Source organism: Pogona vitticeps, chromosome 2 (genome assembly GCF_051106095.1).
Source record: "Pogona vitticeps strain Pit_001003342236 chromosome 2, PviZW2.1, whole genome shotgun sequence".
Lineage (NCBI taxonomy): Eukaryota > Metazoa > Chordata > Lepidosauria > Squamata > Agamidae > Pogona > Pogona vitticeps.
The window spans coordinates 141,711,710-141,731,300 of NC_135784.1; the positions used below are offsets into that span (position 1 = coordinate 141,711,710).

The following is a 19,591-nucleotide window of genomic DNA, read 5'->3' on the forward strand; positions in this document are numbered from 1 at the left end:
CTATTTTCAAAATGTTGTAGTCTTGCTAGCTCTGTTAGATACTATACTTTGGAAGTTATACACACACCTTCACAATCTTAACAGAATCTTGTACATACTTAACACCATGTAATGAGGCTAAGTGCTTTCCTTCCTCAATTCTACTTGTAGACACAATATTTGTATTCAGACAGACCTGAAACAAGGGGATGTGCTGCTGAATGATGGTTTAAGGAGTGTTTTAATGTATTTGTTTTTATATTCTAATTAATATTTTATTTTGAACCCATATTTCATGATCGTTAGCTGCCTTTTTGACACAAGGACTAAGCAGATATCTATTAAATAAAACTAAAGAAAAAATTAGGAACAGTAAATATAAATTTGGAACAGACTTCCAACTTTTTAAAGGAACTCGTTTAATGGCTCAGTGATTGTTTCTATTAGCAAGAAATCATTCCTGATCCATTGCATTGTTGTGTGTTTTATTTTCTTTGAGACAGGCCAAACGAACCAACCAGGAAAAAACCTCTTTGCTTCTCCCTAGTGTCCCACTCCGATACTGCACCTTGAAAATATTTTCAGAAATAAAAACGACAAATATCAAATATCTTGCCACTTAAGACTAGTAACAGGGTAACACCTTATTGACAACCTATCAGAATGACTTTTAAAAGGACCTTTGAGAGTAGCTTTCAAAAAAACCGCAGAAAACGCTACTCAGTTACCCAAGGATCGCTACTCCCTACGTTGCTCTTACGCTGCTCATTGAACCTGAATAGTAACTAGTTACAGCCAACTATACTAGTTAAAACTACTTATTGTGCTCTGGAGCGTCTTAAAAGAGTTGAACAACGGGCGACAAGCGCTTGTAAATGGAACACAACTCGCCAATGCCGCTAGAATGGAAAGGCACAACCGTGAGCATCCAAACCCCTCATTTACTTTCTGTTATTTCCCCTATTCGTGATTGTTTTAAAGTCTAATTGTAGGGCCGGCCCCGATTCCAGGAAATGGATTTACGTTCTCCACATCAAAGACAAAAACGCACTCAAAAGATTTTATGGGGACGGGAGGCGTAAACCTCGCCCGCGCCGCTTTCTCCGTGTTTAGAAGAGGGTCATCCACGCAGGAACCTTCCCGAAGGCGCGCCCTGAGGGCACCTCTCAAATTCTCCGCTGCCAGGCGCCCCCTCCAGCGCGTGCGCGACCGCCTCACAAACCCTCGTGGGCAAGCGCGCGCGCTCCACGCACCGAAGCCCAGCCGGGGGGGGGAGGGGGCCTTCGTGAGTGACGTTCGGAAAGCGAAACTTTGCATCGCCTCCAATAAAGCGACACCGAGCGGAGCCTGGAAAACGAAAGTGCGCCGGGCTCGCGCCGCTCGTGGGGTGTGCGCCAGCAGAGGCGGCTTTGCAGCAGCAGGAAGGAGAGGGGGGTTCCTCCGTCGGAGCCGTGGCTTCGGCAATTGTTTCGGACTTACTTTGGGGTGAGTAGCCGCACGGCTTGGAGGGCAGGAGATGCAAGCTGCCGTCGCCGGCCACCTCTCTGGCTGTAACAGGGGCTGTGAACTGTCCAGCCCTTTGGTGCAGCAGGGCAGTGATGGCAGCCTGCCGGGGGTGTCTTTTCCCCCATCCTTTCGGGCAGCGGTGGGGTGGGGGAGGCGCTCCCTTCTTGGGCTTCCTTTTCAACGAGGAAGGATAGATATGTTTCCTTGGCGAAATCGCCCTGGCAGGAAGAAGTTACTTTACATTCTGGCAGTTTTCAAAGAAGTAGCTGTGTTAGCTTGGGTGAGCATATCCGGGCGAAAACGAAAACTTAAAAGAAAAAACAAACACCGTCTGAGAACGCGAATGTACTCACGAAAGCTGACGTTAAAATTCAACAGTTTCGCGCTTGAGGTGCCTCGGTGTGTTTGTTTTCTACCTTCTTGCAGGCTATCATGGGATGGGGAAGGAGACGTTGTTGTGTTTGTCCGCTGTATTGGAGAAATGGAGGCGGGCGGGAAAGGGGGCAGCCCTGGCAGGGCTCTCGCCGTGAGCGGTGCTACGAAGGGCGCGGCCCGGCTGTTTTTCCGTTCATCCTTATTATGGGGGAGCCACTTTCGTTAAGTTCGGCGCCCACCACTGTCCCCTTCCGGTGCCTGCCGGGCTTCGGCTCCTGCCGGTGGGCGTGGCCTCGAGCTGGGACGCTGCGCAGCGGTGCCTCCCTTGCCGGGACTGTCGGAGACATCAGGCAGGTGATAAAACGCCTAGTTCCGCTTTGTTGCTGTTTTGTGGGAGAGCCGCCACTCGCTTTCTTCCTGGTTTACTCTTGGGCTCCGGAGTAGCTTCAAAACTGCCTGTGTCGGGTAACCGTCGGAGAATGACACCCTGGGCATTTGCTTTTAGGGAGGGAGCGGAAAGATGATGATTTTTGTTCGATGTTGGTGATGCATGCAATCAATTTTTCCCCCTTGAAAACAAGCTGAGAATACCTTGCAAACATGTTGAAACCGTGGTTTCAATGAATTCTGGGGCTTGTAGTGCCGGGAACTTTTTTCCCCTCCTCTCTTCATTCAGCGCTTCCTCCTTGGTCGGAGCGCGCGCATTTGTTCTTCGTAGGAGCGCTGAGAAGCAGATGCCGTAAGTCGAGGGACCCGTTATTTGCATAAGAGTCACTGATTGGAGTGTTATCTAGGGAATGGGCGGGGCCGGTTAGAATGTGGAGGCCGGTCTAGCCCTTCCTGAAGCCTTTTTAACTGTGCCACTGAAGAATGTTGTGGGAAATCTTCATGGAGAGATGGAAGGGACCCTATAGAATAGATCATCGAGTCCAACCTCTATGAAGGAGGCACAGTGGAGAACTGAACTCCCCAAATATATTTGAGAGAAGGGGGAGGCACACATTTTATAAGTCTCGAGCCATAACTGCTCCAGGTTTCTGAGGGTTGTAGTCCCATGGCTTGTCAGGTCTTAGTTGAATAAGATGAGTATTTTTAATTTTCCAGAGGTGTTCATATGAGAGTGAGGTTCTCTTGGCAAAAGGGACTATGGGGAAAGCAATTACGGTAGTTTGGAGACATGTTATGCACCTGATAAAGCCCAAACTCAGTTGATGTGGGAGCTCACAGAAAAAGCACACTTCTTTGCAGAATGGAATTTAGTAATCAGAGGAGGCGTGAATTTAACAGTCAATCGAAATCCAGGTAGAGCATCAATTTCCATCCCTAGGTTAAAGCACAACTGCAATTTTAAGTTTATTAAAAGCACATAGTATAGTACAGTGGTCCCCAATCTTGGGCCTCCAGATGTTCTTGGACTACAACTCCCATAAGCCTTCACTACCACATCTGCTGGCCAGGATTTCTGGGAGCTGGTCCAAGAACACCTGGAGGCCCAAGGTTGGGGACCACCGGTCTAGTAGATGCATGGTGATTTAAAAACCCATTTTAAAATAAATTTAAAAGGACTATACATTTTACTCACAGAAATATGCATAATACTTTGAATTGATCATGTTGTCTGTATTCAGAATAAACATCCTGAATAGCAAAAATGGTTATCTCACCAGTAATAACAGAACACACCATGGTCTACAATAATATGGACTCCAGCCCACAGCAGATCCCATGTGAGAATTTAAGACTATATAAACCTTTAGCAAACCTGAAAGTAGTAAAAAATATTAAAAAAATAATAAGCAGTTCTGTAAAGAAAACTCTACTCTTGGGAGCTATCAAGATCAGCAAGGAAATACTGTCCACTTGTAGTGGATGGATCCTTCAGTTACTCAGGCCCTATCTAGAATACACCTAGAAAGCTCGAAAGGGGAAGAAGCCAGAAAAAGGGGAAGAAGTTGATTCAGATGCAGGTCTGGCAGGAAATGCTAGCTGCCTGGAAAATAGGATGTTGTGAACAATTGCTGACATAGCTTCTTCAGCCCACAACAACAGGCCAGTAAGGAGAGGGATACATCATGTATAGACCCCTGGTAATTTGTTTCCTCATGAGCCTGGGATGTTCCCTACACGGAGATATACAGTACTGCCTAGGGTTCTGTCAACCCCTTGAAACAATAGAGAACAGTTTCCATGGATTTTGAGCATACCATCTTATTCATCATCTTGTGGTTAGTCACTGGGGAAGAAAGTAAAGAAGCCAATGAGAAAGCAGGGAACTTTAGGGGTGTCAATGGAACAGAAACCCACTGTACCCCGAGAGAAGCTTTCTCCCCTCAGCTTCCTTGTCTCTGAATCATGGTTGCTTATCCTTTCCCACTTTTCGAGGGGGAAGGACTTTCCCTCTCCTAGACCCATCCTTCTCTCAGTGAACCTTCCTACTGAGCCTTTCCAGGATCTTATCATCTGGAATCTAGGAGGAGGTTGTGCTGGTACTACAGAGCCGAACACTTTGCACCCCTACATTGGATTAGGTAGATATAATATTTTAGCTCCTATTCTAATCATATCTTGGTTTGCTGGTTTTGCTGCTGTACAGTTGAGAACTTTTAGGCTTGCTTTTAAAAATTAAGGCTGGAGGGAGTTTGGGGGATGTTAAATAATACTGTACTTCAAATGGCTGCTAATCTCATAGGCCTTGATTTTGCATCCCACAGAGATTTCATTTAAGGAGTTAATTTAGTTTCTTTAGGACTGTATCTGTTTGGATGGCTTTAGTGAGAGTGGAACCATAGTCTGCATGGGAAAATTTCTGTATGTAACAACTGATTTGATTTTTGGGAATGTTATTGTTTTCTTCATGGAATGTCATTCAGATTTCTACTTGAAAATGTTTCATCTTTTTTGAACTAACAAAAGACATTTATAATTTCTCTCCATAGTTTGTGTTAAACTTAATTAAATGTTTCCATTAATTATATCTTGAAAGCGACCTAGGGTAATTTCTGCTTATACGTTACTACCCACCCGAGTAAAAGGACATAATTTTTATTGTCCGGCAAAGGTTGACCAGAGCTGGTTTTGAAAGAGGCATCCTTGAATCCTCTGCCATACTACATTAAAGCATTACATTCTGAAGACAGGGAAGATCCCAAAAAGTCAAAGAAAAAACATACATAAGTATACTTTCCAGAATTAACAAGGCAACAGAACAACCTAAATAGGGGGGAAAACCAAAGCTAATAACCCTGCTAATTAATAAAAAAAGCTGAGCTAGTCTTCATAGAAAGAGACAAAAATGAAACAGGTTTTGTGTACCTCTAAAAGAATGCATATGAGCTTGGTAGTAGGAACTCCAGAGTGTTATCTAATGCACTGGGGGGGGGGGGGAGCCAGAAATGCAGTTTATGTGTGTTCTGTGTCCTTAAGTGAGATATTTAAGGAGTGTTTTTACCAGTTCCACAGTGAGTTTCCATGGCTGAATGGGGATTTGAACCCTGTTCCCCAGAGTCCTCGTCCATCACTCTATCCACTCACCCACACTGGGGGGAATGCAGTTGTCACCTTAAGAACACAAGATAGGAGATCAGCTTTCTCACTAATTCAAATTTAAAACATTTTAAATAAATATTGTACCAACTTAAACAGAGCATAACTAACAGACCAAACTAACCTTGATAACTTTGTAGATGTATTGCCAACATCCCCTCTTATACACAAGCAAAATCCTAAACAACCCATTCACTGAATCCAAGATAAAACTAATTACAGTATTAAGAGGTTTCCCAGCACAAAACATTTGGGGAACATGGATACCCAGGAGAATTCTACAAACAAGATTGTGAGCTTTTTGCCCTTTCGGGCTAATTTTGTACAACACTTTATGTTTTGTACTTTAGGTTATAAATTGGGTGATTTAGCACTGTTTACACTCAGGATTGCCTCCCAAAAATCTTCCAATGACTAGAAGCTATTAGCATGACACAAAGCTAATACTTAAACATCTCAAGTTTTGGTATCTGATTTTGTATAGTACTGTATTGTTAAAACTATGGAAGGCTCAGGATTTTTTTATGTACTGTATTACTGTGGTGTGCATTTCTGTATTCATAGCATTCTTGTAAAATACAGTACAGTACTAGTATTGTTATCCACCAGTACCAGTGACTCAAACTACAGTACAAAAAGAGATGTGAAAATTCACAGTCTTTCCTGGTTTCAGTTTCATTTCATGGACAGTGAGACAGCAAGCTTTCAAACCTTGGCTAATATTGCTCCTCTCCTCCGTCTGACATCTTTCCTATTTTCTTACAGGCCATTAAAAAACCTTCATCCTGGGTCGCCGATCCCCCAGAAAGGGCTTTAAGTGCCCTAACTGCAAGAATTTCCAAAATGCATCGCACAAGTTTTGCAGTGACTGTGGGAATAAGTTGGCTCCTTCTGCCAGCACAAAAAGTAAGTTATATACAGTACTCTGATGTCTGTTCTACAGTGTCCTTGTACCACTTCAGTCACATACTGTGTTAAGTTTATAACAATCAGGATTTACGCCATGAGTGGGAAATTTTGGTGGGCCTGGAGGCATTTTTTTTTTGTTCCTAGCAACTTCCATGAGTTGGCCAAAGTCCCTGAGTGGCCAAAAATGGGGTGAAGTGGGGATCCATAAGTACTTTCTGACTTAAGATTTGGAAGAGGGTCGTGGAAGACCCCCAGCCACTCTAAAGCAATAACCACTGCAACTGGAGGCTTCAAAGAAAGTAAAAACATGAAATACCTGTCTATACAGCCACGTTTTCAGAGATCTCTTAAAAATCCCCAGTGAAGGGGCCAGGCAAATTTCAGGTGTGAAATTATTCCAAAGATGGGGAGCAACTGTGGAGAAGGCTCAGTTCCTGATCTCTTCCAGGTCTCTCTTGGGTCCATGACCTCAACCATCTAGTCTGGGATGATTGAGTAGGCTGGGCAGATCTCATGGGGAGGAAGCGTTCTGCCAGGTATTGAGGTCCCAAACCATCTGTCTTATATGTCAGCATCATCACCTTGAAGCTGACATGGAAACAGACAGGTAGCCAGTGTAAGGCAGCCAGAATGGGGGAGATATGGTGATATTTATTTATGCTCTTTATGGGGCATAAATGGGACACAGTAGTCTGATTGCCATATTCTGGACCCAGTGTTCCCCATAAGCTGATTGTGCACATGTGCTCACCATTTGAGCTGCGCATGGGCAGCTGGCAGCTAGCAGCCAGTTTGCTCCAAATGAAACCCCACCTACCCCTGCAAGGCTCCCATATGTGGGACAGAAAATTAGAGAGAACATTGCCTGGACCTGTTGAAGTTTCTGTAACAGCCTGATGGGGAGCCCCCATAAAGAGCATTACAGTAGTCTAATCAAGACCACCAATGCATGAGCAGCATGATGAGGGACCTAGAGTCAAGGTAGGGATGCAGCTGGGCGATCCGTCTCGGGTGGAAAAAGGCGAAGTGGACCGCAGACACTATCTGAGACTCTCCATTGATAGCGATGGATCCAGAAGTATGGCTAGGCTGCGAATCTCATCCTTAGCAGAGAGGGTAGCCCCTACAAAAGAGGCGGAGGTTCCCAATCTGCTGACAGTAGGGGCATCCACCCGCAGGACTTCTGTCTTGTCCAGGTTCAGCCTCAGTCTGTTATCTTTTATCCATCCCAGTGAGGCGTTCAGGCAGCACTCAAGAGATGGGATGGCATCCACTGCAGAAGGATAGAGGGAGAGATAGTGCTGGGTGTCATCTGCATATTGGTGACACAGAGCTCCAGAACTCCTGATGACCTCCCCCAGTGGCCTCGTATAGATATTACACTGACTGAAAATATTCTTCTTTATATCCAAATCTAAAGGGGATGTGGTTGTATGTGAGCTCAATTGAGCTCAATTGTATCCTCGAATTTGCATGAAATTATATCCCATAACATTTTCAGGAACTCTTTTAGTGGAAGTGCTTCATTTCTTTCCTGAATAATAGATATGCTCCAGGATACAGATTAGTAAATGCATCTTGAAGACACAAAGTGTGCTGGCCAGAATTCTGTTGGATATTTACGCACATGCAGAAGCAGCCGTGGAAGTTGCCATGGCAAATTGACAAGATGCTGGTTGTGTAGGTGATAATGCACCTAACACATCCCCCTGCTTTGACATTTAGCTTTGGTAGCTTCTGCAGTTCCTCTTGCCCACGTATAAATATAAAAAAGGTTTTGGGTTGCTGATTTTGTTGGCTTTACTAACATTTTCTGATTGCTGAGCTCCTTCCTCCGTCAGTGGCAGATATCTGTTGAAATAACTTTTGAGATGACTTATTTCCAGGTGCAAACGAAAGAGATGCAAACCTGAGTTTGGAGATGGAGTCTGGGAAAGAACTGAGGATGGAAAGCTTTTCTTCTTTGGGATCCTCGGCTGAGCAACAGCCACCCACTGAGGAAGCAGAGAAGGAGTCAGAAGAATCTCTGCCAGAGGGTCAAGGCTCATTGTCACAGAGAAAAGTATGTATATTCGAGTACAAGTTGGGTCCAGTGCTGAGATTTCAGTCATGCTTCTGTTCACTAAAGAAAGCGAATAGTTTGACCAATACTCCTTTTAACGTTAACAGGTATCTCAGAGCTGTTCACACTGTTTCACTGTTTCCTGCAGTGGTTGTAATAATGGAATGATTTCGACTTGCTGTATTTATATGCAAGGAGTTACCTTTTGCTTTCAGATGCTAAGTTCCTTAAAGTAAGATAGTTTTTCAACAGGTTGTAAAAGTTGTGAAGGATGTTGGCTGGCTTAAATTGGATGATAATGATAACTCTCCTTCAAGAAAGAGGAGAAGGGAGGAACCAGACCTACGTGAGGTCAAAAGATCATGCTTTAGCCCACAACAGATAGTTTTCCTGTACGTGATATAACCTAACCAGGTGCTTGGATCTCTCTTCTGGACAATGTGATATGGGCTGTAGATATCTGTCAGACTTTGTAGTGTTTCTGTGATTGCTGGGTTTTCACAAACTTTTCTCAAGACTTGAATGGAACCGTTTACATAGATGTATCATGTTCAGGGTTAAAAATCCTCACAATTCACAAAAAGCCAACAGCTGAAGAGTTGTTGGCTTTTACACTCTGAGTGTGTAGTTAAAACTTTTTTTCAAATTTTAAAAGAAAACCCTTTAAAATTAGGTGGAAGAATAACCTTGAAACAAATATTTAGGTAGAGAAAACTTGATGCAGTTCTTTACTAGACATGTTGTTGTTGTTGTTGTTGTTGTTTAGTCATTTAGTTGTGTCTGACTCTTCATGACTCCATGGACCAGAGCACGCCAGGCCCTCCTGTCTTCCACTGCCTCCTGGAGTTGGCTCAAATTTATGTTGGTACAGTAGCTTCGGTGACACTGTCCAACCATCTCATCCTCTGTCGTCCCCTTCTCCCCTTGCCTTCACACTTTCCTAACATCAGGGTCTTTTCCATGGAATCTTCTCACGAGATGACCCTCAGCTTCAGGATCTGTCCTGAGCACTCAGAGTTGATTTCCTTTAGAATGGATATGTTTGTTCTCCTTGCAGTCCAGGGGACTCTTAAGAGTCTCTTCCAGCACCACAATTCAAAAGCATCAATTCTTCGGCAGTCAGCTTTCTTTATGGTCCAGCTCTCACTTCCATACATCACTACTGGAAAAGCCATAGCTTTGACTATGCGTACTTTTGTTGGTAAGGTGAGGTCTCTGCTTTTTAAGATGCTGTCTAGGTTTGTCATCGCTTTTCTCCCAAGAAGCAGGCGTCTTTTAATTTCGTGGCTGCTGTCACCATCTGCAGTGATCATGGAGTCCAAGAAAGTCAAATCTGTCACTGCCCCCATATCTTTCCCTTCTATTTGCCAGGAGGTGATCAGACTGGTGGCCATGATCTTAGTTTTTTTATGTTGAGCTTCAGTCCATTTTTGGCACTCTCCTCTTTCACCCTCATTAAGAGGTTCTTTAATTCCTCCTCACGTTTTGCCATCAGAGTGGTATCATCTGCATATCTGCCCTGTCCCCCTTTTTTATTTATTAATTTATTAATTTATTAATTTATTAATTTATTATTTATTGTCATTGTAAGTATATACACAGTACTGTATACCGATACAATGAAATTCACAGACATCCAGAGACCAGACAGATGCGCACACATAAAATTCCCCAAACACTCCCCACCCACAAAAAAATTCCCCCAACACTCCCCACCCACTAAAAGTCCCCCACTAAAAATACAAACATCTACACTGCAGGCCAAGTAGCACAGTCCAACTAACTATTAACTACTGGTGGTCTTTAAGCTCATTGTTAAGTGCAATTATAGCTCTGGGATAAAAACTATTCAGAAAACGTGTGGTCCGAGTCTTAATTGTTCTATATCTTCTGCCAGACGGCAACAGTTCAAAAAAGTTATAAGCAGGATGGGAAGAGTCTCTCAGGATGCTGTGTGACTTCCTCAGACAGCGGGATGGGAAGATGTCATCCAGGGTTGGTAGCTGGAGCCCAATGATATTCTGGGCAATTTTAATGGTTCTCTGTAGAGCTTTTTTGTCTGCTACAGAGCTACTCCCAAACCATGCCAGAATGCCATAGGTTAGGACACTCTCAATGGTGCCACGATAGTATGACAGAAGTAAATGCTGAGATAAATTTAACTTGCCGAGCATTCTCAGGAAATACAGCCTCTTCTGTGCCTTCTTCACTAGCATGTTGGCATTTATAGTCCATGAGAGGTCCTCTGAGATGTACCGTAAGTGCCCAGAAATTTTCTTATATCAGAAGTTTTGCAATAGTACGTAACCTGTTTCCCATACCTGGCCAAAAGAAGTTCTGGGCAACCCTTCTTTTTGTTCATGTGATTCCCATATGTGCACAAAACAAACTACTGTGAGGTTGATGTACCATTTTCTCCAAGTACTTACTGTACTTGGGATCACTAATTGCCTTTGAGGTTCTCCTTTTCCTCTGTATGGGGTGGGTAAAACTTCCCTATTCAAGAGATCCTTGTCTATGCAAAATCTCTCAGGGCACTTGGGACAATAAGGTGGGTGAACGGGCTGCTTCAAAGCAACCCACCAAGCTAATGTCCTACTTCTGCTCCTGAGCAAAATATTTGTATTTGGGTTCTTCAAAAGAATTAAATCAGCTTCTTTCCGTCTATTAAGCTGATTTTCTGAAGAACTTTCTTCTTCCAGGATTCCCTCAGCTACAGTATCCTTTTCTACTGTAGCGGGTGATTTCTGACCCCCCCTTTGAATGTGTAAGAACAAAAGCACTCTTAACATGCTCTGTTAAGTCCCAACCTATGAGAAAAGCAGCTGGTATTTCATCAGAAATGGCCATTTGCCACTTCCCAGACCAGTTCCCATTGGTTACTTGAACCTCTGCCACCCTCACAACTATAGTTTCTTTCCCAATTCCTTTTAAATTCATAGTTCTGGCTGGAATTATGTTTTCCTGGGCTACCAGGTCTGAATGTGCAGTAGAAATTTGGGAACCTGTGTCCCTTAGAGCTATATATTTCTTTCCATTTACTAATATCTCTTCCCCAGAGTTTTTAAGAAGAGAATTGTCATTTTCTGTATAGAAACAATGAACCACAGGGGCTTCAAGTATTTCTTCAGGCTCAACTGCAGCCTCGGTTGCCATGGAGACAGAACCATTGTTACACTTTTTTGGTCTGACTATTATCTTTTCCATTTTTGTTTTTCCATACAATTTGATTGAACATGCCCAAACTCGCCACTATTGTAACACTGTTGGTAAGTCCTTCGATCATACTGAGGAGATCTGTCAAACTTCTCCTCAGGGTTCATTCCCTTCTGCAAATTAGGCCCTGGCAATTTAGATAAGGTACTAAGCTGGCGCAGTGGTTAAAACGCTGTACTGCAGCTAAAACTGTGCTCACGACCTGGGATTCAAATCCCAGGTAGCCGGCTCAAGGTTGGCTCAGCCTTCTATCCTTCCGAGGTCGGTAAAATGAGTACCCAGCTTGCTGGGGGGGCAATGTGTAGCCTGTATAATTAAATTGTAAAACCGCCCGGAGAGTGCTTGTAGCGCTATGGGGCGGTATATAAGTTTAAAAAAAAAAAAAAACAACAACTTTCCCTGACATTTTACTGTTGTAATTTTTATTGAAGGGTTTCTTACTGTTCTAGTTCTGCCTGTAAATTTTTACCTCAGAAAACTTAGGATCTCTAATCTCACTAATGGAATCAGCATATTCAGATGCCTGTAATACATTTTTAGGTGTCTCTGACTAATGCAATTCCCCAGGCAAAATGGAATAAAATTGTTCTAAACCAAATTGTTCTCAAAACTATAACCTTTTCATCATCCTTAATCTCAAAGTCCCAGCACGCTCTCTCAAATGAAATCAGGAAAGATTCAGGGCAATCTCCTTTCCTACATTGGGGAAATTTCTTTAGGTCAATTTTTGAGAGATATCACTAGAATTGTTATTATTGTTATTTTGAGAAGCTAATTCTAATTGTTTCATCTGTATTTGAAATCCCATTTCTCTTTGTCTTAATTCCATTTGTCTGGCCTCTTGCTCAGTTTTGGCTCTAATCTCTAGTTCCCTGAGCTTTAGCTCCTTGGCTTTCTCTTCAGCTCTGGCTTTTTCTCTAATTTCTAATTCCTTAGCTCTTAGCCTGAATTCCTGTTCCAATTTCCATTTTTCTAAATCTTGGGAGCTTAGAACACTTTGCCTCTCTGAGGCACCCTCATCAGTCTCCTCCTGTTCCACTGGAGCTGGAGGGTCTCCATTTCTCTGCACTTCCTGAGGGTAGACTTTCTGCCTCACAACTCCTTTTTTGGCTATGTTTGGGTGGTATGTTGAAGTCAGAGTGAATTAGCCTTTAATGTCTGTACTGTTTTTAAAAGGACCTGTCTTTCTTCTGTTAATTCCAGAAAATATGTTGTTGTGCTTCACTCAGCAGTTCTCTCTAGCTGTTCTCCAGCTAACAACCTTTTAGTTATTCTCTATGACTGAGCTATTCTTGCCCTCAGGCACTAAAATAATTTTATTTTTCAAACCTCTGCTTTGATTTTCCTGTCACCTCAGATCTGCTCTGACCTTGACTTCCCACTTTTATCCAACACTGCTCTCTTATCTCTCAGAGCCTTGGATTTCAAGCTAGCCACTGAGTCTCTCAAATCCTGAGGTAAACAAAAAAAAAATAATTTTTCCTTTAGAGTCGGTCCCTGTCTTTAGTTCCCCCAGATCCAGGTTCAGAAGCCCCGTCACTAAGCTATTCCACAAAAGCTCTACTAGCAGGTCACCCACTTCTTCACCACAAACCTCTGACTAAAAGATACCCACAACTCCAGAAAATTCACCATTAAACTTTGGCTTTACTGGATTATTTTGTATCCCGCCGCTGGACAATTGTGGTGTTTACCCCGTGGCCCCTGCTTGTTTCACCAGCACAGAGCTCATGAAGGTATCTCAACATGACCCTTGGCATGCTGCCACCAGTTGATCTCTTTATCAACTTACATTTCTTATGAAAGACTAAGGTCCATCCAGTACTGACTTTTTAACAGAAACAGGTTTATTGATTACACATGGTTTCAGGAATAATTCTAAGCACATTCTTAAAGTTACACAAAGCTTCAATATTTTACTTTAATCTCTATCCTAATCAATACAGGTCACACTCTGACTAATCACTCCTTCAACACTCCCCCCTCTCTGCCTCCAAACCCCAAACTATCTACTCTCTTCTCTGTCTCTGACTAACTCCTCCTCCCTCAGGCTCCATCTCCCAGCCACAGTAACATACAACTTATGAATAATGCATAACTTAGAGTGAACACCACAGTTACCCATTTGATGTAAGAGTGGTTAGAAAGAAGCCGTTAGCCCTCCGATCTTTATAGTAGCCTTTTCCATGGGAAGAGCAACACTCATTAGGAGAAGCTCCTGCTTATGTATCAGTTTTTCCTGTGAGCAATGGCCCTGACTTTCCAGTTCTTGTTTGCATATATAGCCTACAGGTAGACCGGAGGTTTGCTTCTTTAGATGCATCACTTTGCACATAAATAACCACCAGGTAGGCAGTGACTGCATCAGTCTGTTGCTGTTGGTGGTCAGTTGATGGTCTTCTGAGAGGAAGGAATATAATATGGTGTTCTGGTCTCCCAACTCTGATTTTTAAAGCTGATAGGGTAACTAAAATGCATGGATGCATAGGGTTTTTTGGTTTTTTTGTCTGATAAAGAGGAATTGTGTATTCATACTTGAAAATTTGTAATGGTAGGATTTCTCTGCTCTGAGGTGTGCTTTTTTCCCTTTCATTTACAGAAGAAGAAGAAGAAAAGGAAGCATGCAGACTTGGAACGTCAGGACTCTTCAACAACATCCTTAAGTTCAGTCTCATCCAGTGTTGATTATCCTTCAAGTCTAAAAGTGGCAGGCACAGAAAGCCCACCAAAACAAAGCCAAAATTCAGAAGCTGAATTGACCAAAGCAAACACCGAGTCCACTGGTGAGAGCAGGGATCAGATTAACAGCAGTCCCTTGAGAATAAATCAGAGTGCAGAAAGTGTTGCAGAAAATCATGAGGGCAGTAATGATATCAAGCCTGAGTTGGAGCATGATAGTAAAAAAAGTGCAGAAGATCAGCAGGATAGAGGTGGCTCTACAGGGGAGAAAGTGGAGGAGGAGAGCTCCCAAAAGGATGATCCAGTTTGTGGAAAGACGGGTTCCAACAAGGACTGTGGAAACAGTGCTGTGGCAAATGACCAGTCTCTGGGAAGTACCTTGAATACTCAGACTTCGGTTGGTGTTTTGGCACCAACTATTTCAGAGGGAGTTGCAGAGAACGTATCTCCAGATTTTCACTCTGATGTAGAACCTTCTGAAAAGAGAGATGCAAAATTGAGTGCACAAGGCAAGAAACAGGAAATGAAAGGGACAAAATCTGAAATGAAAGACAATCAGAAAACCAAAGTGGAGGAGGCAGCCAAGCAACAGAGCAGTGCTTCGGTTCCAAAGGTAAGTTTTCCAAAGGTTTTGCTGATTGTATGATTATGGAGGAGTGTGTCAAAATTTTCATGATGTCTTTGGCTTGAGATAAAGGGAGAGTTAAATATCATTGCAGGATGGTGAGTGTGTTCTCCATACCTCTGGATTACTGCACTGGTGCTTTTATGTGGTTGTTGAACAACCTAAATGGTTGGGCAACATTTCACCATGAGCCAAACACCAGGTTTTTAAGTAGGAATCACTAAATTCTTCTTTCTGAAATCTGCCTTGACTGCAGATTAGCCCCACTGTAAAATAGTATTTTGAATCTCAATTGAAAAAGACATTCCAGAAAGAGGCTATGTGTGATAGTTTGGAAAACTAGTGAGGAGTCAGCAGAACTAATGGAGAGGAACAGGCCCGTTTTCAGGGGCACTCAAACAACTTTCTCCCCAGTTGAGGTGTAGCCCTTTGAGAAGTTCTCCAAGTTTGGGATGAGCAACAGTGGCACAGAAAGTTGTGAGAAGACTATGTGAAAGACTGCAGGGCATCTTTTTAGTCTTCAGGACTGAGATGCATTTTTGCTCAAGACCTTCCCAACTTGGCACCATCTATGTATATTGGATTAGAGTCAAGATGGGTTTGATAAATCAGATTGAGTTAAATCACAGATTAAATCATTGTGCAAAATTGATTTAAATCACAATTTAAATTACTGCTGAAAAAAAAACCCTCAACATACTCATGTGAGTCCCTTTCCCCAAAGTGTACTCTTGCTTGCTATAACTTTCATACATAATTTTGATAAATATATATTGCCCATAATCGTCTTGCCCAGATTGACTCTACCACCAATGATCCTCTAGTGAAGTTTGTATAAGATTTGCATAATTTGCCATGCCTTATTGATGAGGAACAGGGCACAGTTTGGCTGCATGCTCAGTCATGTGCCTCATTCCACAAGTGAGATTCATCTGATACCAGTTAGTCACATTTAGACTTGACAAGTTATATAGATCTTAAGCTAATAACAATAGCCTTTTGGCCATTAAGATAGTAGCTAGGTGGGTGCACTTTTGGGGAGCAAGTTGCATGATTGTATCCAAATCTGCTGTGTTCCCTCCCAATGTGTGCACTTTCAGAGAGAAAGTTGCAGAGATAAGTTAGAGATGCCACCTAAAGGAAAATTTTGGAAGAGTCGTGGGGATTCCGTCTTCAGCAAAATAATATAACCTCCAGGAATAACTTTAGTCAGCGATGCGAATCTTATCGGTGTTTGCATAAGATGTTGTGGCCAGTTGCAGCTAATTGATGCAGTGCATCTCAGTTGTGCATGTAACTGAGACCCCCTCAGACAATTTGTCAGTGGGCCACAATGAACTGTGGCAGGTTGTGTGAACACTAGTAGAATTCTGGCCAGAACTGGAAAACAGGTTTACCTGGTTTATTAGTCTTCCTTTCCATCAACATTCCCTCTAAGCTGCCCAGCCATGCAACTGAGCCAGAGTTGTTCTTTTGCTTCTGATGGCAGCTGAAATGTTCCGCATATGGGGCGGGAACTCTGTGAATGGGGCTGGACTCCACCTCACACTAATGGAAAATTGGAGGGAACATTAGTAGGTTAACCAAAATAATTTTTACAGAAAACTTTGAGACTAATCAAAGAACTGGTGCACGGTATTTACAAAATCTTTTTTAAAATGTTATAAATACACTTGGCTGATGATACAAAATAATATTTTATAAACCTTATTCCATGCTAGATTGTTGAGCTGTAGCACATTGTAATCTTAAATGAAAATTACTGTAGGGCTTTTTTTAACCAAAAAGGGTTTTTAATAGGATTTTTTAAAAAATACATTTTCTATCTAAATATATAAGTTTGTAATTTTTAGAAAATGCACTGATTTTTATCTCCTCTGATTATTTCTGTCATCTCCAGAGCAAACGTAAGAGAGTTCCTTGTTGTGGAATGTTGCTGTCGTCCATCACACTGCTCTTGTGTTATACTGTATTATGCAATAGGAAGGGATTGTAAGGATGGCTTGCTAAGGTCCTTATTTCTTTGGTGTGTAAAGTTCAGTAGGAGGAGAGAAAGTAAAGGTGCCCACCCAAGTCAGGAGAGGCCAGTGATAGAGACAGGTCAATGATAGCATTTGCCAGATATAATAAATATAGTAATAGAAAAATGGAATATTATCTTTAAAATCTTTGCACCTTGATTTGTTTAGTTTTTCCCGCTCTTGTTACAGAGAAGTTAATGACATTTGAAAACTAGCTGAAAAATTGCTCTTTCTCTCCTTTCAGGCTCCTAATGGCTAATATGTCTCTGTTTTAATGTGAGCTGCTAGGTTTTTGAACATTAACTGTTTTAAGCATGATTTGTGTCTGTGTTGTAGAACGCAAAGGTAGAGGAAGTATCTAAAGCAGAAAAAGCCAGTGAAAAAGTACAACAAGCATCAACTCCAATCCAATGTTCTGATCAGGGAAAGATGTCTTCTGCTGAAATTAAAAAGAAGCAAACAAATCAGAGAGCTAAGAAGCAAGGTGTAAACAAAGAAGTTAAACAGAGGTACGGCATATTAACAGTCTGGATTAGATGGAAATGATCAATAACAATTGCTGAATATTTATGTGTAGATTGGGTTTCCTGTTTTCTCCTGGAAAGAAAGAAGACAAAAGTTTCACTAAATCTAAAGCTATGAAAAAACCTCACATAACTTTTGTTCTTCTTTGTGGTAGCTGTGAATGCACACAATTGAGTTTTAATGCATAGACTCTTGGAAACTTCTAACACATGTTGTTAGGATCTCCCTCCTGTCACACGTACCCCACCCATGGCATGGAGTGCCTCAGTTCCTGTTTTGCCTCCTCTACAGCAGCACCTCGGTTATGGAGCTTCTATTCATTCTGTGAAAATAAAGATCTCTTCAGGACCTTCCTCCAATTCACATTTCATAAATTAAAGAGAGAGAGAGAGAGAGAGAGAGAAGAAAGCAATTAGGATAGAGGAGACAAATCTCTTCCCCCCCACACACCCTTTTCCACCCAGGCCGCCTGCTCGTTTATGGCCTCTTCAGGCCCCTTCAAGTGGTGTGAATCTTGTCTGAATAAAATAACCCTTTCTGATGGGCATTCTCAGCGCCTCTTCTGCTTAGGCAAGTCCCACCAAACTTTGTCATGTCAGTCCTGTAAAAATGTAACTAAATTAGCACTCAAACTTCACCTTCAGCGCTTATGATTTTTCCTTTGGGAAAAATCTCTACAACCACCTCAGCACTCCACCGTGGATCCTAATCAGGCCCAAACTGCAGAGCCCTCACCAACCTCTTGAAATTGCTCCCTGACCTTGAGACCAACTCAACCTGCTAAGAAGGCCAAACCAACACCTAAACCAAAACCCTCAGTGTCGATCTTGAAACCTACCTTGATTCGCTCAGCTGTGTCAACACTGAAATCGACCTCAGTACCAACGGACACTCCTAGGAAGAACCTCTCAGAAGACCAAACTCTCTGCAGATAAACCAGCTCCGCCTTCTCCATCTATCAAAGAGCCTCAACAAGGGACGGTGTGCCTTGATTTGTTGTCTGGGGATGAGATTGGTCCTCTCCCTTTGCATGGTACTGCACTCTCCCCACAATTCAGTCACTCTCCTGACTGGGGGAATACCTTGGCTGAGGTCACTGCAGTTATTCACTCAGTGCAGGCGAGCCCTCAATCTTAGGTTGGCTCCATTTCAGGCCATATTTCGGTATCTGTCTTGGGCTCGATACAGGAAAATCCTCCTCACAAGAGGACCCGTAATACTCACCACACGGAACCTCAAGGCGATACTGAAGATCCCTGACCTCATGCTCTATATATGGCCCACGAACCGCCATACCAGCATCGTCACTTTAAAAAGGTGCGGCTTTATGATTGTCTGATCTATTATGAGCCTGAAGCCTATTATGGCCCCAAACTGTACGAGCCATACCCTTGGGACCGTGGACACTGTTATACTTATGGCTACCATTCCAAATCTTCTTCCATATTATTGTTTCCTTCTCGATTCCGAGTACCAACTGAGGCCCTCCCATACCAGACTTCAGAGGATGAATGCATTGCTCTCCCACCACCTCCGGCGCCATCTTAGCATCAGAAGAGAACTCCACCATCAGATCAAAATACCAATTGATGATGAAACGACCGCACCGTATGGCTTCGGTACCAAACCAGTCATCTTATACCCAAGCAACATTATCCCAGGCCCAGTCATCTTTAAAGGTCACTACAACATACCACAGACCACCTCCAGAGTCTCTTGGTACTGATGCCAACCAGGTGACTCTACACAAGTTGAAGAAGACAAGAGGTAAATGTCACCCATTACCATTGGAAGAACCTTCTGATAGTCCATCTGTATCAGCTAGGCAAGATCTTTCTCCATCTCCAGACCAGCTCCTGGTCTGTTTTGAAACCAACACCAATGATTCCAATGTCTAGGGGAGATTCTCCACCCAATCTTCCCACACTGGATTCTGATACTGTGGAAAACCACCCTCCCTCTCCTTCAGAGGATTTCACATCATACACATAACTGATTCTCCATATTGCTAAGGTCATGGACCTTGCTGTTGATCAACTGCTACTGGAGGAGTCTAATAAGGTATATGAGGTTACTACTCAAGACCAGACACCACCACTTCGCCTAACCTTCGTCTTTACTCAGACTCATTAAAGAATAATGGAAGAAACA

General features: G+C 42.8%; 1 protein-coding gene across 2 annotated transcripts in view; it reads left to right on the plus strand.

The window, feature by feature from the left end:
- The first annotated feature begins 1,341 nt into the window (after window positions 1-1,341).
- Window positions 1,342-19,591, plus strand: part of RNF213 (ring finger protein 213) — a 155,775-nt gene continuing 137,525 nt past the window's right edge. For both annotated transcript variants that reach the window (XM_072990706.2, XM_078384278.1), the window contains exons 1-5: window positions 1,342-1,464; window positions 6,169-6,309; window positions 8,199-8,374; window positions 14,190-14,882; window positions 17,252-17,424. In XM_072990706.2, coding sequence (XP_072846807.2) covers window positions 8,234-8,374; window positions 14,190-14,882; window positions 17,252-17,424 — 1,007 coding nt within the window. In that variant the 5' untranslated portion in view covers window positions 1,342-1,464; window positions 6,169-6,309; window positions 8,199-8,233. The remainder of the gene's footprint in view (window positions 1,465-6,168; window positions 6,310-8,198; window positions 8,375-14,189; window positions 14,883-17,251; window positions 17,425-19,591) is intronic.